This window comes from Erpetoichthys calabaricus, chromosome 13 (genome assembly GCF_900747795.2).
Source record: "Erpetoichthys calabaricus chromosome 13, fErpCal1.3, whole genome shotgun sequence".
NCBI lineage: Eukaryota > Metazoa > Chordata > Cladistia > Polypteriformes > Polypteridae > Erpetoichthys > Erpetoichthys calabaricus.
Window position 1 is genome coordinate 119,300,240 of NC_041406.2, and position 23,149 is coordinate 119,323,388.

General features: G+C 40.0%; 2 protein-coding genes across 3 annotated transcripts in view; one reads left to right on the top strand and one right to left on the bottom strand.

The window, feature by feature from the left end:
- Positions 1-23,149, top strand: part of ubp1 (upstream binding protein 1) — a 110,163-nt gene that overhangs the window by 18,669 nt on the left and 68,345 nt on the right. The window lies entirely within an intron of this gene.
- LOC127530082 (PWWP domain-containing DNA repair factor 3A-like) lies at positions 17,807-18,534 on the bottom strand. The gene is made up of 2 exons (XM_051935902.1): positions 18,187-18,534; positions 17,807-18,102 (listed from the first exon to the last, which is right to left on the bottom strand). Exons 1-2 carry the CDS (start codon positions 18,316-18,318, stop codon positions 17,953-17,955), a joined length of 282 nt encoding a protein of 93 aa, XP_051791862.1. The 5' UTR covers positions 18,319-18,534; the 3' UTR covers positions 17,807-17,952.

Sequence of the window (23,149 nt, forward strand, 5' to 3'; positions counted from 1 at the left end):
CCAGCAGAACGAGGGAGTCCCCAGAAGGTATGCCCTCTAGCACCCCCTCCAGGGACTCCAAAAAGGGTGGGTACTCCGAACTGCTGTTCGGTGCATACGCACAAACAACAGTTAGGACCCGTCCCCCCACCTGAAGGCGGAGGGAGGCTACACTCTCGCCCACCGGGGTAAACCCTAATGAACAGGCTCCAAGTCGGGGGGCAATAAGTATGCCCACACCTGCTCGGCGCCTCTCACCGGGGGCAACTCCAGAGTGGTAGAGAGTCCAGCCCCTCTCAAGGAGATTGGTTCCAGAGTCCAAGCTGTGCGTCGAGGTGAGCCCGACTATATCTAGCCGGAACCTCTCGACCTCACGCACAAGCTCAGGCTCCTTCCCCTTCAGAGAGGTGACATTCCACGTCCCAAGAGCCAGCTTCTGTAGCCGAGGATCGGACTGCCAAGGTCCCCGCCTTCGGCCACCACCCAACTCACACTGCACCCGACCTCCTTGGCCCCTCCCATAGGTGGTGAGCCCATGTTTAGTTTTAGTTTTTCATTTTGGCTCTGTTAATTATTTTATTTCAGTTTATGAAAATGTCTCATTAATAATAGTTCAAGGTTTTGATTTTAGTTTTCATTAACTATAATAACCTTGGAACACACATTATTTTACATGATGTAACCAAATGTTTTGAACTTAGTGTAGTTGGTACGTCTTTACAGGCAATGCAGATCCATGATTACAGAGCTTCCATGTTTTCATCTAGAAACCACAGTTTATTCCCACAATACAATAAACATGCATAGTGTTTCCAGCTGACACTAGAAATGTTCTGATATGTGTGTGTTTGTTTGTGCCCTTTGTTGGACTGGCATCCAGTTGAAGATATGACCCTTATATTGCACATGTTGTGTTACTGTGGGCAAGGCTCAAGTAATGAGGCAGAATACAGTAGTCAGTCATATTTGTTTATTTTTGTTTGTTGGATATTTTAACAGAACACATCCTCAGGGAGAACTGTCTTTATAAAGTAAATTTAACAACAGCATTGAACTAACATTAAATTTAATAACACTATTATGCAACATTTTATTTCATATAATAAACATATAGTGTCCATGCTCAAAGACTGCAGAAGTCCCATTGAACTAGCTCAATGTACGTTGATGTACCTTCACCCTTATTAGACTAATTTTGATGGATGTATTTCTGGACAGTTTTCTTTATCTATTAAGGATCCTCTTTGAAAGTGGCATTCAGCTTCACTGACAGACTGCGGTCACTGTCCTGCTCCACTGACAGACTGAGGAGATCGTTCCTCCCCCAAACTATGCGACTCTTCAATTCCACCCCGGGGTGTAAACATTAACATTATACAAAGTTGCTGTCTGTTTTTACCTGCATTATTATCAATCTTTAATTTAATATTGTTTTTTGTATCAGTAAGGTGCTGCTGGAGTATGTGAATTTCCCCTTGGGATTAAGAAAGTATCTATCTATATGTTGTTATTACTACATTTATACTTGTTTGTGTTTTCTTTTCCATTTCTTCCAGCAGCAGTACAATTTTGCAGGAGATAGTGACAATAGGTATCTCACATTAAGCAGCTCTATGTGGGATCAAAGTCTACGGTGTATACACTGGCTCATCACTGGCCACTTTCGATTCTCCAATGAGCGCTGGTGTATACATCTTGAACATGTGGGAGGAATCCCTTAAAATTGACCTTGCTAAATCCATACAGTTTGTGGCTGGGCTGGGATTTCAACACATGACTAAGAAGTTGTTGTAAATAAAGTCCACAACCATCTGCACTCTACTGAGGGTGACATTTTATTTGTCAATAAGCAACATAAAACATTTGTACAACGTTAGAAAAAGTAAACTGGTTAGAGTGAATTATACAAGTGCAAACGGCATCAGTACGGACGGCTTTGCATTTGATTTTCAGTACCTGTGCGAAACACTTTTTGGCTGGTAATGAAATTCTGTGAAATGCACTTCTCTGTTCTGTTTTATCCGTGACACTATACAATATTCAATAGGTTCCCAAACAACATAGACTCCCGAGTGAATAACGGCACCGGTAAGCTCATTGGCTAAATGTATAAAGCACAAATCATTCCATTGCATCAATGCAGGTAAGTCCTTTTAAACGACATTGAGGTGTTGGCCATTTGTACTAAGCAATGAGCCATTCTGATCAAGGCAAACCCCACACCTGGAAGGAAATTTTAACCTGGGCCCCCCCAACCACCGTCACAGAAACTGCAGCTTTATTTGTGGTTACTAAATGTGCAATATGTTTGCATAAATGTATATTCCAGTAATTCTTAATAATGTTCTTGTATAAATTTTCTCCTGTTACCAAGTGCACTTCACATCACGCACATTACTGCTGAAAACATAAGTGTTCTAAATGATTTAGGTCTGAGAAAATTTACAAAATATTATGTTTATAATCAAACTTATTAATTGAAAGAAATCTTTTTATTTGAATATTTCCAGTAATATTTTATGTACTGCACAAATTCAGAACCGTGATATTTTTAGGCAGGTAATCGGTCAGCCATAAACTACCACGCAGTCCTTTGCTTTCTTTATTGCCGACACATTTCATTGTTGTGTTAGTATAGATCAAGTATTACTTTTTATTAAGTTGCTGAAAAAAATACTTTATATGATCTTTGATTTTAAAACAATTTTAAAACAAAACAAAACTATTGGATGAATGATTTATTTCTCTGCCCTTTATTTCTAATTTGTCAGTTTTTTTTATTATTTACTAGGGGCTTTGCCCCTGCTCGCTTTTCTTGCCAACCCCCCTGACTGCGCTACGCGCCAGCAACTTCGCATCTCTGCCGCTCACAAACAACAAATCTTTTAATTCTCGCGGATACGCCTCTTCATTGGGAAGAAACACTACTTTTCCCTGATGACAACGCGAATTAGACGATCTACAAATCTATGACTTAAAGTTTAAAGCCAAACAATATATTTGATCTCTTTTCACTGTTCCGTTATTTAACCAAGTAATAATTTCCATTTGTTTGTGCTAATGCAATCTTTACTATCATTTTTTTTAAACTTCAAAATTTTCTTACTTCCATTATTTCTTACCTGCTCTGCAGGTGTATCGCGCCAACGTTTTTGAATTCTTTAAGATGTTTTACTTTGTCATCTACTCTGTCTTTTATTTCCAGCCCCGGGCCTGGTTAAATCTCTTGGCACAAAGTCTCCTCTCGCTGGACATGAAAGTGTCTCTCTTCAAAAGATCATGTCTCGTTGCAGGATAAAAAGTCTTGTCTTTCAAGATTTTTTTATTATAATAGATTTATTTTTTTATATTTATGTATTTATTTATTTTTAGAATCCATTATTTAAAAATGAGAATGTGTTTGAATTTAATCTTGGAGTCCTTCCTTCATGATATCGGATTCACCATCATGCCTGGGTTACACGAGTTAGGAGCCTTCCTGAAAGCCAACTGAAATGAATCACCCCAAGGTACACGGGAGTAGTATAGGAGTTGGCAAAACTGTGGCATCAGGATGAGTGCCATTTAGAACACTAGCGTTATTCAGCCTGTTCCATTCCTTACATTCTGTCTATGGCAGAACTGAGGAAGCCAGTGGACTGAATTTATCCAATAAAGGAAGATAAGATGATAATCAGATTCTTGTCATGTTCAACATTGGCAAAAAGGTGTGCTGATGCTGCAGACATAAGAATTTGAAAATTCAGAGCCCTGTCCAAGATGACCAGTAACAGCTGACAACTGAGAAAAATGTATACATTCAGAAAAATGTTAATACTTTACAATGGAGCTCTAGATCCTAAAGGCAGCATTTCACCTTTGTGCTCTGCTGAAGGAGGTTAGCAGCCATTAGTGCATTGTGATGGACATTTGGCTTCTCTAAATCTCCTGTGCATTCAGAAATTATTGAGCTGGATGACCAGCCTTGTATAACTGAAATATAGATTTGCATTAGAACAATCTAGACGAGAACAGGCCATTCAGCCCAACAAAGCTTGCCAGTCCTATCCACTTAATTATTCCAAAATAACATTAAGCCTATTTTTGAACATCCCTAAAGTTCCATTGTCTATCACACTACTTGGTAACTTACTCCATGTTTCTATGGTTCACTGTGTGAAGTAAACCTTCCTAATGTTTTTGCGAAGTTTACCCTTAACAAGTTTCTAACTGTCCAGTATTTTAATAAAACTTGACCTCCCTCTTCTGAACCCATGCTGACTGATCAGTTAAAATTCTATACTTGCCAGGTGTTGCTCAATCTCATCCTTACAAATTCCTTCCATTAATTTTCCTGTGATGCACGTTAAGCTTACTGGCCTATTGTTGCTTGAATCTACTTGTTCACCCTTTTTATATACAGGATAAAATGTGCCATTTTTCAGTCCTTCTGAATTTCTCCAGTGTGCAATGATTTCCACAAAATTTGCAGCAAGGGTTTCTATATGTACACAAACCGCCTTATGCACTCAAGGGTAAATATTATTTGGTTTTGGTGATTTGTTTGATTTCAACCTATTTAATCTGAGCAGTACTTCTCCCTCTAAAATCTCCCAATCACCCCGTACCTCCTTAGTAGTCCCTGTTACCACTGGAAGGTTATTCACTTCCTCACATGTGAAGACTGCATCTGCTGTTTATTGTCTGTATTTTTAATTTCCTTTACTATTCCTGCTACATGTCTCCTCTTCCTTTACTACTAAAATACTGAAGAAATCTGTTTGGGTCGTCTTTTGCCTTATCTGCTATGTTCTCCTCTACCTGCTTTTTAGCCTCCCTAATATCCTTCTGAATGGTTGGCCTCATGTTCTCATACGCCCTATGATTCACTTTGGAGTTATTAGTCTTACATGCCTTACACAGCTGTTTTTTTCCTTTGCGGCATCTTTTTCAATTCCTTACGTACTCACTGCAGACTTTTTTTGAGTTTGCTACCAATTCCAAATGTTGATATGTACCAGTCCTGTCTAATATGTAAAATTATTTTAAACCTGTCCCACTGCACATTAACTGTATCCACACTTAAATCTTTCTCATAGTCCATCCTCTTTAGACTTTGCCACATCTGCTTAAAATCTGCCCTACCAAACTTAAACTTCACAGTTTTGGTTTTTGCATTTGTACACTTTCAAAGCATTGAGAATTATATTATATTAGGGTTACTTGACCCTAGCAGTTCAATCACTTCTACACCCTCAATTCCAAGCTCCCCCCTGCGTTTGTGCTTTAAAATGCTCTGTTAAAAAACAGTCAATGATTACATCTGTAAACTCTTTCTCTTTTACTCGGCTATTTGACAAGCTAGTTCAGGTAATATTTGGGTAGTGAAAGTCCGCCATGAATATAATATCCCCCTGTAAAGTTGCATTTTTAAGATTACTAAAAAGACGCACACTGAAATTATTATCTGCATTGGGGGTCTATAGCAAAAATAAAAAGGCCTCTTTCCTTAACGCTTTTCAGGTGAACCCAGGCATCCACCCTAAGATGTGGCACATCATCCAACTGAGGAAGACTTGCATTTAAAATCTGTTTTACATAAAAATCAACCTTTCCTCCTTTTCTCTTCTGTCTATCCTTCCTAAAAACAGGTGACCATCTATGTTATGCTCATTGCCATCTTTTTCACTTAGCCGGGTTTCTGTTATTGCTATAATATCATACTTTTGCTCATGCGCATACAACTCCAACTCACTTGTTTTATTTTTAACTAGCCAACCCGCGGCGTAGCATACGCCACATAATTATGTATTGATGGGTGAACACTTCCTGAATGACACAGTTGTCCAAATGGGGTGGGTTTGTGGATACCACTGTGAGTGAATGAAAAGATGGACCTCTGGAGAGAGCAACATACAATTGTCCGTGACTGAAAGCGGGATCGTCTGTGACGATGGAGGCCACGCTGGTGAAAGTTACTTCGTCGGTAGGGATAAGTTTCAGCACTTGTTCATTAAGGTGTAGCGAGTCTTCGTTGTTGACGCTTAATTTAGCTTGCGTACTGAGTTGTTCCGGAGTCACAGTTGAGAAACACTTTTTTAATGTCTTTTAAGCACAGGGAAAAAAATTAACATGTGAAACATCCGTAATGTAATAAGCCACCAAGAAAAGTAACATTGCAACAATGCACGCTACGATCCGATCGCTGTAAACAGAAGTGAAAACAAAATCGAGGCCGGTGCATTCTTTAACTGCCTTGTAGCGCAGTGGTAGTGCTGCTGTTTTGCAGTAAGGAGACTGTGGAAGATTTTGGGTTCACTTCCCGGTTTCTCCCTGTGTGGATAGCACTTTGAATACTGAAAACACCGGTATATCAATGTAATGAAGTATTATTATTCTTATGCGTCCAGCGCTCGCTCTCTCTCGCGCGCGCCTGTATGTGTGTGTGTGTGTCGCTCGCTGCACGTGTTCCTGCAGGCATACCAGTAAGTGAATGAAAAGATAGAACTCTGGAGAGAGCAACATACAACTGTCCGTGACTGAAAACTGGTTTTGGCAGATACATGCACATCTTTTTTGAAAGTTTGGCCCTGTGCCTTATCAATTGTCATCGCAAAGGCAAATCTAACAGGAAATTGTCTTCGTGTTAAAGTAAAAGGCAAATTATCCGCGACAAACTGTTTTACATGCTGCATACCAACCCGCGGTGTAGTGTACGCCGCATAATCACGCCGCTTTTTTAATGTTTTTTAAGCAGAGGGAAAAAATGAACATTTGCAAAATCTGTAACGCTGCTTTCAGTAAGTACAATGCACACGTGTTTAATTTGTCGGCCACTTTTTGCCAGCCGTCTTTTCTGGTTTGGGCTGCTTTTGCAGTGTTACCGCTTGTGCATATTAAGTCTTGAAATCCTTCGAGTAACTAATTAACTAACTAACACCCACCCACCCAGCTTGTGAGAAAAAAATGCGCCCGTTCTTTCATCATTTTGTTGCAGCCTATCAAAGACTTGCTGATCATGTTTTCTAGACTCTATATACATTGGCTTTTCACTCGGCGCGGGGGCGTGCATTCATCTCGGATTATTACATCCTGCTAGACCAGGGGTGGGCAAAGTCATTCCTGGAGGGCCGCAGTGGCTGCAGGTTTTTGCTCCAACCCAATTGCTTAATAAGAAGCACGTATTGCTCTACAAACACTTCTGCTTCATTTTAGTTATCTCCCTCATTAAGATTTTGAACCCTAATTGTTTATTTAAGTCTTAAACAGCTGCATTCTCGGTTTTTAATTGCTCCTTATTAGCAATTAGATGCAAATGACAAAAGAAACCGGCAGTTATCCATTTTGCTTGTTACCCTTTACACCTGTATGTATTTATCATGCACTATTTGGTTTAATTAAATACTTTGAAGGAAAGAGAAGAGAAAAAGTGAAGGATTGAGAATTACCCATCCATTTTACACTTCAAAGTATTTGGGTGATATCCTTAGAATGGAAAAAAAATCTAGGCTATGAGAATGACTTGACATAGCAGAGTTAAAGCACTAACAAGCCATGAAATGTAATTATTGACAAGGATTGTTTTCTAATTAAGCAACTGGGTTGGAACAAAAACCCGCAGCCACTGCGGCCCTCCAGGAATGACTTTGCCCACCCCTGTGCTAGACTAATCTGCTACACGGCTGCGTTTGAAAAACCGACTTATCCCTGATGAGTTTCACCAGCATTAATGATTAGGAGTCTGGTTGGAACAAAACCTTGCAGCCACAGGGTTTCACCAGGGCCGAGTTTGGGAAACACTGCTGAACACAGACGAAACCGACTCAGGTGAGGAGTTGGGGCGGGCAAAGTAGTTGCAGCTATTGATTATTCAGTGTTGTTTGCCTGGGTGTCTGATCTGCTCGACGGGATCAGAAATAAAAGGAAAACAATGTGAAGGCAATGTCACAGGTGATCCTGTGGTATAGCGGGTCCACAGCTCCCCTTCAAAAGGCCATTTTTAAATAAATAATCACCGCGCTCACAGCGTAGCAAGGGGCGTGGAAGTGTGGCTGAAACGGTTTCCAGGTGGAGTCGTGCTGCAGGCATTTCTCCCTGTGCAGTGTGCGAGCGAGTGAGGAGAGAGAGAAAGCCGGTACGTTACCGTGAGTGAGAGCAGGCTCGAAGGAAATGTGTTCCTGTGGTATAGCGGGTCCATAGCTCCCCTTCAAAAGGCCATTTTTAATCAGGCGACTGACAGTAGTGGAGTCAGGCACAGAGAAGGTCAGCTGCTGAGAGAGCGTCTCGACTGTTGCAGGACCGGCATCGGTGAAGCAGGTGAGACGCTAATGAAAAAGAGGCACAGGGCTTATTGGTTTTTAAAGACTGCTTCCTTCATTGTGTTTTAACCTCAGTTTTAAAGGATTGCGCGGCTCTCTCTGTCACGCTGCCTGTGTGTGTGCGGCTCTCTCTCTCATGCTGCCTGTGTGTGCCTCTGTCTCTCTCTGTGGCGCTGCCTCTGTGTGAACCAAGGTTCCACTGAGGTTGACTAATGAAAAGTCAACGTGGCTCAGAGCTGCATGTGGACTGTGGCACAGACAAAAAGAAATGACGGCATGTTTTCCGAGGCGTCGCGTCCGAGTTGGTGGGTGTGGCTCTGCGAGTTTTCGTCGTATCCAATGGTCTTAGAGTTGGTGGGCGTGGCTCCTTCCTGCGTGCTTTCATAGGTGTCTTGCTCGCTCTGGCGGCGGCTTAGAGAATTATTTTATATATATATATATATATATATACTTCTATCCTTAAGGCAAGCTATTTTGGCTTAGAATTTATGTTACTATGTATATTTATTTTTATGCTATTCTTTGTTCCTTCATTTACAGGTCTAAATCTGGCCTGCCCAAATTTCCTTGTCCTTTCATTCCCTAGTTTAGACAATCCCTGACAAACTTACTCATATGTCTTCCCAACACATTGGTGCACCTCCATTTCAGATGTAACACGTTGCGGTGAAACAGGTTCCGGTTGTTCCAAAAGGAATTCCAATACCTAAAAAACTATACCCTTCTATCCTGATTTGAGCCATGTGTTAACTCTTCTAATCCCCTCGGTTTTACCTGGACTGGCACGTGGCACAATCAGAACTTTGGCGAAAACTATCTTGTCAGTACTGCTCCTCAGCCTGGCACCTAACACTTTAAATTTGGATTGCAGAACTGGCAGACTACACTTATGTATGTCATTTTTTCCCCAACATGGACCATGACAAACCTTGCTCCGGCCAAGAGCCTACCACCCTTCCTGGGAGATCTCCCACCTGTGCACCCAGAAGGTTACAGACCATACGAGACTATCTCTGGAGCAAGTCTGTGCTTCAGTCTCCCTAATGATTAAGTCCCCAACAATCACAACTTCTCTCTTTTTGGGGGCTGGTTTTGAGGTGGCTCATTGGTGCTCCTCATTCTTGCTTACCATCTCAGACACTGTCCAGCTCTGCAAGGACATGAAAATGGTTTGACCCTTCCAGTTCTAGGGTTGATGTCACCAGATTGTGTGCACCCTTTACCTTGTTTCTTGTGACACTGACCCACCTATTTCTGTCTAGTCCAAAGCACCACCTTAGGGTGCACACCATCTCTCTAAAGCAGGGGTGTTGAACTCTGGTCCTGGAGGGCCGCAGTGGGTACAGGTTTTCCTTCTAACCATCTCCTTAATTAGTGATCAGTTTTTGCTGCTAATTAACTTCTTATGCCCTTGTTTTAATTGACGTGACTCAGACCCCTTAGTAGTTTCGTTAATTAGCAGCCAAACAATAATGAGACACAGAACAAGCAACCACATGACCAGCTCCCCTGTGCCCATCACACAATAGCTGAAAATAAAGAAGGGTGAAGGTCTCTGTAAAACAGACAATCAACAGTTTTGGAAATGTCTGCTGCGGCAGAACGAGAGCAGCAACAAGCCATGGAATTAAATGATGGGTTCAATTAACAACAAGAATCAGCATCTCATTAAGAAACTGGTTGGAGTGAAATTGGTTGGAGTTTGAATCCCCAGTTTAATTGGTCATCTGTTGGCTCGTTTCACATCTAATTTCTGTTTGGCTGTCATTTAATGAAGAAAAGAATCAATTCAGGGGACTGAATACTTAAAACAGGGCTAAAGAAAAGAAGCTAATTAGCCTTGAAAACTGGTCACTTGTTATGAAAAAGGTTAGAATGAAAACCTGCAGCCACTGCGGCCCTCCAGGCCTGGAGTTTGACACCTGTGCTCTAAAGGAAACATGGGCCAGCCAACTCCTCCACTAGTTCAGCGACTCTGAGCTCAAGGTACCAGATCAGCTGGTATCTGCTGCCGACATAGCCTTCACAAAGACTGGCTCTCTCCAAGCCATTGACCGACAAAATCCAACATGACTTGCATTGCACTGGCTTCATAATTAAAATTTGGCTTTGAATTACTAAAACTGCTCAACATTGTTAAATAAATTTAAACGATTTAACTTAAATGATTAACTAAAAAAACATTGGATTGATGAACATATACAATTATTTTACTCTTACTGGCTCCTTACAGTTGTGTAATATTGTGTTTCTTTGAGGTGTATTTTTCCCTATCTGTTATCTAAACTTGCACTTCTTATTGCTCCCTTACCTAAAAGCTCTCCACTTGCGTTTGTATTCATTCGTTTTAAAGAATCCTACGCTGCTGCCCTCTTAATCGCTCTACTTTCCTGACCAGCAGGAACTGTTCTACCCAGAAAAATTTTTATACACTTCTTACTGGGAAAACTCTCTTACTGAATATCCACTGCTAGTTGTTTCCTTATTCTAGTATCTGTTTCTACAACTGCTTTTGTCTGATCGGCACTACTTCGCTACATGCCTACCTGTCTCCTTAAAGTGCAGCACCTCTCTAAACCGCTTTGAAGTCAGATGCCTACCTCGACTTAAAATACATGCTTTCTTACTTATGAATGCGTGTTCCCAGCTTTAACGCTTAAATGTATGAGTGCTATACGGTGTTCTATCAAATCATTCTTTATATGCCTTAACTTCTTTCCAGTAAGGAATCGCTGTTACCTTTAACTATTCTTTGCTACAACACTGGTTATTTACTTTTAGGGACTTGCCGGTTTCAGCTACTGCTTAAGTTACTATCTCCTTTTACTTTAGAATGGATACTTAAGTTATACCACTTGGGCAGGGGATATCTTTATATGGATTTATTATTTACTTATGGAGGGTTGAAAGGGTGTGCACGGCAGCTTGACCAGTCCACAAACGTTACTGGCCCACCGGGAAATCTCCAGTTGTTCCTGATGGCCACTCCGCCCCTGCCTACAGCACACTCTTAAAATGCTGTTTATGTTTTTCTGTTTTTTAAAGCACTTAATGGTTCTTTACTGGGCTGTGTAGTTCCTCATCGAACTACTGTTTGTCAAAGCATCATTTCGTTCTGAGAAGGGTTCTTTGTGCCATTAAAACTTCCTAATACTGTATGTAGAAAAAAGCTGAAATCTTTAATGTATGGTAGGCATGACACGTAACAAAACCTGGACTTAATCTGTGTTATTGTAGCAGCAAGAGTCCTTTTAAAATTAGGATACATTGGTATTTCACAAATCTGTTCATGGCTACATATGTTACTTGTAATGGATTTAAATAAATAAAGCTCTTTTCTGGAACCTTCATTTGGATGGGTCTGTTGGGAACCAAAAATGGTTCCCCTATTACTGATCTATTCAAATGGCAGCCCGCAGGGCACATGTGGCTCAGGCCGTGGTCCCACTAGAAACACAGAGAAAACCTGAGAAAAACACATTTCGCCAGACTTCACAGATTCCTACATAAATTCCTACAGTAGTGCAGACCATGAATGCAACACTCCGCATAGCCTGCAATATTCCACCAACAATGCAGCGCATTGCTACGGAAGTGTATTAGGGCCACGGTGAAAAAAAAATACGGACACAGTGAAGAAAAAAAAAACTAAAGAACGAAATTAAAGTCGACATGTTGACTTTATTCTCGACATTTCCACTTTATTCCCGCCATTTGTGTCGATATTAAAGTCGACATTTCCACTTTATTCTCGTAGTTTATTTTGTCATTAAAGTAGAATGTCGTAAATTAAACTTCATCTTAAAATAAATATTTAATTTACTACATTTTCTCAAACCCCATCATAAGTTATGTAGCACATTAAATGCTTTGTGTTAAATGTTCCCCGACCCAGTTATGAATCACTACGTGCTTCTTAAACTGACTTCCTCCGCACTAAGAGGAGCCACAGGCAGCGATCACCACACAGAATACATTAATTTCATGATCTTCCTGCTCTCTGAACATTTAGAATGCTAAGATAAATACTTGATACCATTTTCATGATGAAATGCATTAAAGCAGGTATTAAACATGCACTCTGGTGTACGTTCAGTGTAGAGAACTTTATGGCAGGTGTGATGAGGCTCCAAAAAACTGGATGTATGAATGGGTATCGCACAGGTTTAACTGAAATATTGTGTAAATGTTGGGTTTGTGATCTGGTGGTCGAAGACCCGAACACAGAATTCAATGGATCTTCTTCTGTGCGGACTTTCATTATTGCATAGGTGCTGTCTCTTTCTGACGTACCAAACCCCCATTCCTATCCGTCCTTTTTCATTCTCCACATAACCAATCACCACACCATAAACGTCTTTGTGAAATTAAAACTAGTTATAAACTTAGCCCACGGAGTGTTCAGAACTTTAAAAAATCTTTGTTATACATTTTTAAATATGCCATCCATTCAGGGTTGCGCCCATCCCAGCAAGCATCGTGTGCCAGGCAGGAACAAGTCCTGAATGGGGCGCCAGCTCATTGCATGGTGAATACGAGCACACACATACCCCAGGGTCAATATAGCATAACAAAACCCCACTGCCTACATGACTTTGAAAGGAAACTGAAGCACGCCGAGTAAACCTAGCAGGAAAACATGCAAACTCAAGGCAGGGTACACCCGGCACCCCCTTGCTGCCAGGCAGCACTGCAACCTCCACGCCACCGTGCCCCCACAGGATTAGTACATGCTTTAATGCATTTCATCATGAAAATGATATCAAGTATTTATCTTAGCATTGTAAATGTTCAGGGAGCAGGGATATCATAAAATTAATGTATTCTGTGTGGTGATCGCTGCTTGCGCCTCCTCTTTGTGCAGAGGAAATCAGTTTAAGAAGCACGTAGCGATTAACATGGCTCGGGGAACGTTTAACACAAAGCATTTCATGCGCTACATAATTTATGACGGGATTTGGGAAGATCTACTAAATTAAATATTCATTTTATGATGACGTTTAGTTTACAATGTTCTACTTTAATGACAAACTACGAGAATAAAGTTAACATGTCGACTTTAATCTCGATGTAAATGGCGAGAATAAAGTGGAAATGTCGAGAATAAAGTCAACATGTCGACTATAATCTCGCCATTTAGTTTTTTTTTTTCTTCACCGTGTCCGTATTTTTTTTTTCCACTGTGGCCCTAATACGCTTCTGTACGTTGCTGTGTGTCTAGAAGTGGTAGTACTAGTCTGCAACACAGTGATCTTTTTTTTTCTTTGTGATGGTATGCACCGACTTTGACCATGACAGGTGGTCGTGCCATTAACTACATATTAAACAATTCGATAATCAGTTGCGTGCTCAGTCTATAGGCTCGTTTATACCTAAAGCCCAGAACGCATTGGTATCCACGTGTTCTCAGCGTTCATTTGACGCGTCCTCTGAGCAGGCCCTCAGAAATGAACACGACACGTGCGCGAGTTGCAGTCCCAGCAAAAAGTCGGGGGGCGCAGTGTGATAAAAGTTGGAATGTGACGCCAGAGTTTACTATCTACATGCGATAAAAGGCCGCTTTGAGGATTCTACGGGATCGATGTGCATGCTTCGATGTGCTTTTATATTCAAGCGTCGCATATTCCCCATTGTGATGACACGATACATTTTAAAAGTCTCACATACCATTTTCTGTGCCTTTTTTTTTTTTTTTTTTTTTTGCACCTTCACAATAGTGTGGACGAAAAAGGCACACTGAAAAGCAGGCAGATAATATTTCTCAATTCTCTTTTTTATTCATTCGGAGTCACAGTAAGTAGAGATTCAAAAGAGTATAACTTATTGCCGCAAAGCTCAATTGAACCCTGATCAAAAGCCAGGAGGGTTTTTTATACTTCAGCATCTCATGATTAATAAGACAGAAAGAACATCCTTATCAAAACAGTAAAGTTAAACAATATGTCTGTTGAGCTAAGCATTATCTGTGTTCTCAAAGCTAAGCACAGGAGAGACGCCTTTGCATAAACTACATGTACTTTCTGCAGCCTTGTGACCTTGTCCCTGAAACATTCACTCTGAGAAAGGGAAAACAAGAAACAGCTTAGATTTTATTCATGTGGACACTTTTGCTCCTGAACCCTGGAATAACATATTTTTGTTAGTTCATAAGCCAAAGCGTCTCTCACTGGCAAGTTAGAAAAATAGTTATTATAAAAATTCTAATTTACTAAACACACAAAATACATGGTGCTGAGGAGAACATTCTTCTTCTACAATAGCAACAGAATGTACAGCGCTGTATTTGAGCCACAGAGAAAAAAATTAAGAACACAGTGAAAAGGTGTATTTTGTGAATAAAATGGAAATTTCGGCTTTAACCTCCAAATGTCCACTTTAATCTCGTAGTTTACTTTGTTATTAGAGTAGACCGTCGTAAACATCATCTTAAAACCGACCCAGTTGTTAATCGCTATGTGCTTCTGGGGCTTCCTCCCGACCTGACAGCTGTGGCAAGCAGCAATAGATCACCACACAGAACACATTAAATGTATGATATACCAACATTCTGCACATTTACAGTAGAATCCTTACATTTCTACTTTAATGCATTTCACCTTGAAAGTGATCTAAACTAACGATTTATCTGTAAAATGTAACATACATAATTTCGTTTAAATAACGAATACTTTTAATACTTCAAGATAAAGTGACTGTAGGAGACGGAGTGTATATTCATAAAATACCTCTGTGACGATAGTCTACTAGTGTCAATATCTTACACTATAGCACTTTGTCGAGTGCATTATTAAGACTGCAGTGTATTTTTACCACAGTCATTTATGAAGTAGCGATTCTGAAAAAATAATAATAAAAGTTTGCATATGAGATATTTATCATTACTGAACAACGTCTGAAGAAAATTTAAATGAACATAACAATACAAATTTGTGTCCGCCTAATTTTAATGGATTGACGTGGACTTAAGTGTGGGCTCTACTTGATTAAGTCAGTCAGATTAAAACAAATGTTTGACTGTTGGTGTTTACTCGAATGTCCAAATGAAATAGCCGCCTACATTTAACGGGTCACCTTAAAGACCTTAAAGGCTATGAACGTATTACAATTTTTAAATGTTGAATAAACTGTCAAAGTTCCTAATATTCCATTGTAGCCCCTTCTTGCCTGCAGATCACCATCTGTTCTTTGTTTGCTGATGTGTGTCAAATATTCTTCGGTCTTCATGTCTGTTCTCAGCACACCAGCAGCTCTAGTGAGTTTCTTGCCTGTGGATCTCGTATTCAAGTTTGTTTTTTTAGCTGTATTATGATTACAGATGATTACAAATCACATACTTGACACTCTCACGTCAGGTATCAGGGAATATAAAACGTTAAGAACGCTGGCAATAAAATTGTGACTTTAAAGAATCCATTGGCTGTCTCTATGTTATCAATGTTAAATGTAAGAAACACAGTTATCATAGTGCTAACAGTCATCTTTCAATTATTATTTTTACAATGAAGTTTACTATGTTAAACGATCTGTGAAGAGCAAATATTATGCTTTCTAAAGACTAATAATTTTGCAGTTTTTGTGACTCTGCACCTGTTAATCAGGGTATTCAATTATTTGACTTAATTGGACCTTTATTACTTTTGGGATTTTAAATACCTCTTTAAGATCATCAAATATGTGTTTATTATAATACATATTACTTATGCAAAAGTTACATTTAGATATTAAAACATGACAGATGTTTGTTCATATCTCATTTATCCTCCATTTGACTCCATCAGGTCCTAGTGGTGTGCTGAACACATCAGCCTGTCTTTAGGGTCTCTGAGATTGGAGGAGGCCAGGAGTCCAACTGTACAGCAGGCACTGATGTGTTTCAGCATCATGACTGGTAACAAGATAGAGATGGCAGATAGTTCAGCTGGGCATAATCCTATATGACTACCCAAGCAAACAGCATATTAAGAGCATACAAAGTCTGTATACTCCAGTATGGCCCTAACATAACAACCTGTACAGCTGTAAACAACTCCACTTAACTGGTCATTTAGTACACACTTCACTGAGTCTGTCAAGTCATAGCCATTAAATAATTCAATCTGAACAGCTGGAAATTTATTTTGGCAATGATGTTTCTGGTAAGGCATTTTTATATTGTCGTTACTCATTGGTTTATACTGAAAATCTGGTTTACATCAATGTAGTTTTCAATAGCATGTATTATATATATAGTATATTAAAAAATTAAAGGAACACTTTGAAAGCACATGAGATCTTAATGGGAAAAAAAAATCTTGCTGGCTGTCTCTACTGCTGTGGACTGATGTGTTAGGAACAAAAGGATGGCACATCGTTTGTTGGAAATGAAAACGATGAACCTACAGAGGGCTTCTTGAGACAGTCAATGGGATCAGTTCCTTCATTCTCTGACCACATGAGGCCGGCCGTTGTGGTGCACCAGGAGGAACTGCACTAGCATAGGGTCTGCCAATGGGTCCAAGGATTTCATCCAGATACCTAATGGCAGTTAAGGTGCCCACTGTTGTCTAATCTGTAGAGGTCTGTGTGTCCCTCCATGGATATGCCTACATAGACCATCACTGACCCACCACCAAACCGGTTATGCTGAACTACACCACAGGCAGAATAACATTCTCCATGGCTTCTCCAGACCCTTTCACATCTGACACATGTGCTCAGGGTGAACCTGCTCTCATCTGTGAAAAGCACAGGGTGCCCACCAGTGGTAGACCTGCCAATTCTGGTATTCTATGGCAAATGCCAATCGAGCTCCATGGTGCTCACTAGAGGACATCAGGCCATCTTCAGGCCACCCTCCTCAAGTCTGTTTGTGATTGTTTGGTCAGAGACATTCACACCAGTGGCCTGCCTGCTGGTGGTCATTCTATAGGCTCTGGCAGTGCTCATCCTGTTCCTCCTTGGCCAAAGGAGCAGAAACTGGTGAGTCCTGCTGATGGGTTAAGGACCTTCTACGAGGGGCCCTGTCCAGCTTTCCAGAAGTAACTGCCTGCCTGTCTCCTGGAATCTCCTCCATGCCCTTGAGACTGTGCTGGGAGACAAGGCAAACCTTCTGGCAATGGCACGTGTTGATGTGCCATCCTGGAGAAGTTGGACTACCTGTGCCAGCTCTGTAGGGTCCAGGTATGGCCTCATGCAACCAGTAGCGACACTGACCGTAGCCAAATGCAAAACGAGTGACAAAACAGATGAGGAAGGAAAAATGTCAGTGGCCTCCCTCCACCTGTTAAACCATTCATTCCTGTTTTGGGGGTCGTCTCATGCTGAGAAACTTGTCTCATGCTGAGAAACTTGTCCATGCTTTTATCACATCCCGCATCGATTATTGTAATTCCCTACTGGCAGGTGCCCCTTCTAATCTTATATCACAGCTCCAGCTTATTCAAAACTCAGCTGCAAGAGTCCTTACTCGAACCAGCAGCAGCGAGCACATCACACCCATCCTGCTCCGTCTTCACTGGCTCCCTGTGTCCTACAGAATCGAATATGCTACATATGGCATACTTCTAAATGTAATTTTACCAATACTAAAAATGTACTAATGTATAGTTTAAATGTCACTTTAAACATATATATTCACATTTATATATATTTAGTTTATATTCTTGTCTAAATTCACAACAACTATAGGGTATTCCGTTTAACAGAATAATGGCGCTGAAAAGAAAAAGAAAGGACTGTTTATTTTCCACATGACGTACCACTCACTGTATGCTGGTCCATCCATGAACAGATTTTCTGCCTCTGGCAGAGAAATCCTCTCAACTGTTTGTTTAGCATTAATAAGAGCCTATCAAAAACACAGAAAAAGAGAGGATGTTACTCATAGACACACTTTCTGTACTCATTAGAGATTTACTGAAGGCTAATTAACCTCTGGCATCAGCACATCCAGAATGATGCGAACTCTGTCAATCCTCTCAAAAGTGCCTACAGCACTTGACAGCACTTCATCCAAGAAGTTGTAGAGGCCATCTATCAGCTCCTCATCTTCTATATAAGTCATTACCCGGTGACCTTTAGGATTTTCATAATTTTTTTAACCATTTGGACGATACCTTACGAGATACAACAGCCTGTTGGACAAGAAAATACAAGTGTTTGGCACTATAAAGTCATCATAGCTCTTTGCTGCCAGATAGATTACAATACCAAAGTTTTACTTTTTAGTTAGCCAATAAAAGGTGTCATTTTGCTTGACTACTCATTTCTTCATCAGAATAATCTATGTTAAAACACTAATAAAACCACTAGTTCTGTGCATAACTGAGTAAATATTGTACATATATACACATCTGTGATAAATTAGCTTTCTGTCTTAGACTTTACCCATCTAATATCCATGGTATCTGGTGCTCATCTGTGACCCTAACCAGACTAGCAGGCCAGTGCAAACAGCAATTACTGAAACAGCAAACCTATTTTTAAAAACACTTTAACTGTTTTAACAGTTTACTGAAAATAGACATGGTTCTATGTACAGACATGAAGTATAACCTATATACTCTTTAGCCAACTTACATCTTAAAATAAAACTGAAAATACTAATTTATAGTGAGCTAATGTAGGTTGCAGGTTTGTTCTCCTAATGTTGTCTGTTGTCATTAACAGCACAGCAAACTACATCAACCACTGCAGTATTGTACATACAACAGAAAAATATAGGCAATTGACCTTTATATGAAAAATATGACACTACAGCTGGTTAAAGAGCTGAAAGTGCCAAACAATTTCTTCTTCATCATCATCAATTCCCACTTCTATGTGGGGTCAATGTGCTTGATCAGCACTCTCCATACAGCTTAGCCCTGATCTTACTCCCCTGTCAGACCCTTGCCCTTCAGATATTCTTTTACTTTATCCATCTCTGCTTATGGCCTCACTAGCTTTCTCTTCCTCTGTACTTTCATTTTTATCATCTTTTTACCCACATACACATTATCTCTACTCATTACAAATTCAAACCACCTCAGTCTACTTTCCAGTATTTTCTTAGATATCTCTCATTTGTGTTACTCCTGGGATTGTCTCATTTCTTATTTTGTGCATAAATAAAGTAGCTGAAAAACGTCCAAATGAGATTAAAGGAAAGGACTGGACACCATACGTGGTAATCATCAATACTGAAAAATTAATTCATTGATAAATTGGTTTAAAGATTACTCAGCCTGAGTTAATGGGAAAAGTGGGATACACGTACCTCCGTAGGAAACTGCTGCTCTGCGGTGATCTCGCAAGTGTTCATTTGCTCGTATATAGGAGCGTGAAGAATACAGTCGTGGATGACAGAAAGGGCACAAAAACACATCTGAAGATTGAAGTACGGACGGAATGTCTGTGGTATTTTTGATCGTGATAGGATCCTGTTACAAAAAATGTACAATAACATTACAGCGTTTTAATCGAACATCTCACAAATGTAAACATGCACAGAGTTAATAGGGAACCAAACTACTGGCGGCGATATACTAGCATTCCACTGAGCACCGGAGAGGGGGTGGGTGTGGATGGATGTTCCCCGTAAAACTTGCTTTGCGATGTTCGAAGAGTTGCCGGCACCACTGAGTGCCGGACCACTTCAAGCACTGAATATGCATCAATTACTACAGCGAAAATGACTATTAATACACACGTGAATACAATATATATTAATATTTATACAAACGTACAATCACAACAAAGAAACAAAAAGTTATTTGAAAAACACGAAGAAAACGTAGCAATTGCAAATTTCATACGTTTTAATTTAGAAGCAAACTTACTTCCATTGTCAGAAATAACAAAACAATTCGTTTCGTTGCTTCTTCTTTGGTCTAATAGAGTTTCTTCGCTGCTGCTTCGTCTTTGTCTTCTTTTCTTTAACAGAGTATCGTTGCTTAGTACAGTGCAAGGCTATTTCAAAAGAAACTCTATGAGGCGGAACCTCAAAGCGGTAGGGATCACTAACTGAAAAGATTGGTGGAAGTAACACTTGATAGACAACTTCAAACGTTGAGTGAGTTTTTGATTGTCATACTTTAACAACAATCTCATTCGTTGAAATTCTGAATTAGCCAATACTATCCACTTCCATTTACAGTTATCCCGCCTTCAGATCCGCCCATAAAGTCTCCGGTCTGCAGCAATACCCTTCTCCGTAAAGTACGCGCGCAAGAATAAACAGAACGCTACTGACGCTTATGACGCTACTGCTACGCAAGTGTTGCGCGCGTACTTTACGTAAATGTCACATGCAGACAGTAAACAGAGACTCTGACGTCACGTTCCAACTTTTCGCACACTGCGCCCCCCGACTTTTTGTTGGGACTGAAACACGCGCACGCGTCGCGTTAATTTCTGAGGACGTGCTCAGAAGACGCATCAAATGAACGCTGGGAACGCGTGGCAGCCGTGAAGTATAAACTAACCCTAAAACCTGGCCTGTTTGTATTCTCGTTGCATCACGTGAGTGCAAATGAATCTGATTGTTACTCCAGTGAGTGCCTCGTTACTGACAAGCACGGTCTCTGCACCTCGCTTTATGTGATTGGTTGGCTTTCCTCTCACACACTTCCACCATCGGATTCATGGCTGTTATCAGACGACGCTCAGCCATTGACACTCAACGAATTAGAAAGACTGCATTTGATGAAAACATGCAAAAAGTTTGGAGTTTTCTTTTAAACTCTGTAAAAAGTAAGCATCGATTGCTTTGTGGGACTACATAACTTTTTTGTGGAATGTAGAGCTCGTTGTTAACCTGCGGTTGATATTCTTCGATGTCGGAAATTCTGCGTTTGTAATTTTAAATTAACAAGCACAATATTATATAGTACAGCACTTCGATGTCGGAAATTCTGTGTTTGTAATTTTAAATTATCAAACGCAATATTATATAGTACAGCACAACTACGCAGGTAGCGCAATGGGAGTGCCGCTGCCTCCCTACAAGGAGCTGATGTATTCGTTCCTGTGTCCTCCTTGTGTGGAGGTAGCAAAGCGCTATATACACGTGAAGAATTATTATCACACTTAACAACGTCATTTGCAAATTTTAAGTGTGTTTTTTCACCAAATAAACAAAACATGCAGCCCTAAGACCCCCGGACTCTGTATACCTTCACCGTACCCCAAACTTAATCCAAAAGCAACGTATGCGTACCTGCGCCTTTTTGTTTATTTAATTTAGGGGAACCCCTAATCACACACGTGGTGAATTAAAATGAACCTCTGTGTGCAGTAGACTTTGCATTTATGTGTTATCACTTGCTAGCTAGCTACCAACTAGCTTTAATATCGTTGAAAGTTCTTTTTAGTCTATTAAATTAGGGTTGTGATGTGCCTGGGTCTTATATGATCAAAACGTTTATTTTATTTCAAAAGGTAAAAAGATGTTATTGCTATTACTGTGCACGTTTTTGATTTTATGCACTTTGAGATGTGCCTGGGTAGGATGTGAGCAAAACGTTTATTTTTTATTTCAAAGTGGGATAAAATGTATTGCACCTACCTCAGATTCTGTTCAGTTATTATAACTTTTTTATTGTTTTGTTTATGCTGTTTTTGCTATGCCTTCTGTTATATATGACCAAATTTAAAAAGGAAACAATGACAAAATGTTACTTTTTTCAATACATTCATTTATGTTGGTTTAAAAATTGTCATTACCTGCTGCTTACCAGTCTGGCCCAGCTAATTTACTTGGTTTGAAAATGTGGCCCAACTGAATTTGCAATTGAAAAGCCCTGCCCTATGGCATCACTGTGAAGAACCACTCTGGCACATTTATTTTTAAGAGTGCAGTTAATCTCCAAAAATGAATTGGTGCTGCATTTAGATTTTTTTGCAAAGGATTGCACAGTATATGTATACCCTTTTATTTACATTATTTTGTGTTTTCTCTCTATAATGTGTATAATGTTTCTTCTGACATTTACATCTTTTGTTTTGCCACATTTTTTTTTAAATTACTAGGGTGCCTCACCCCCCACCTGCGCTACACGCCAGCCACTTCGTGTCTCTGACGCTCGTATTGTGAAGAGGGGGGTTGAACACACCCTAAGGAGACGGGGACGTTCCTCCGACATCCCCTCTTAAACAGTAGTAAAATGTTTCATTTTTTACCTTCTCTTTGCTCGATCACCTGCTATATTGCTGCTGCTGTGCAGCATGATCTAAATTTTGCGCGACGCACTTCTGTCATATCACCCATGTCCATATATTTGATCTCTTTTCGCTTTTACCTTTTCATCAATGTTGCACTGAATTTTGATTCCGTGTTTGGAATTACATCGTGACAACGCAACATATAACTGGCCGTGAGTGAATATCGTTTCTTCCTCTCTACAAGAAATGTGTCTGACATAACCACGCAGGACTTTTCCAAATCTCTTTGCATAAGCTCTTGTCATGCGGGACTTCTGACCCCAGGCGTGGTTACATCTCGGCACGAAGATTCATCTGACGGGACGTGAAAGTGTCTCTAAGACAATCACGTCTCATCTCCTTCTAAGATTTTTTTTTTTTTTTTTTTATAATAGAGAGATTTGTATAAGTAATTTAATTTAATCTAAATAAAAATCACAATTCATGTGTCTTATGTATCAGAATTGAAATTCAATGAAGTGTGTTGTGTATTACAATGTATATGTAAAGGAAAAATTATAACCAATGGATGTTCATCTTAACTTTTAAATGTTTAAACATTATTGATTGGATTTGTCACTGCACTCTTTTGTTTTGGGTGTGCTTTTTGTCAGCGTAATACAATTTTGATTACAAATCTTTGCAGAGATTCAGGTTTCCAACCGATCAAATGGAACTCTCCTAATGGAGGGTTTGGTTGTGCTGTTGTAGTT

Coding starts and splice junctions, on each gene's coding strand:
- LOC127530082 (XM_051935902.1), bottom strand. CDS start 18,318: ATGACTTATATAGAAGATGAGGAGCTGATAGATGGCCTCTACAACTTC. Junction 18,103..18,186: donor TGGATGTGCTGATGCCAGAG/GTTAATTAGCCT, acceptor TGTTTTTGATAG/GCTCTTATTAATGCTAAACA.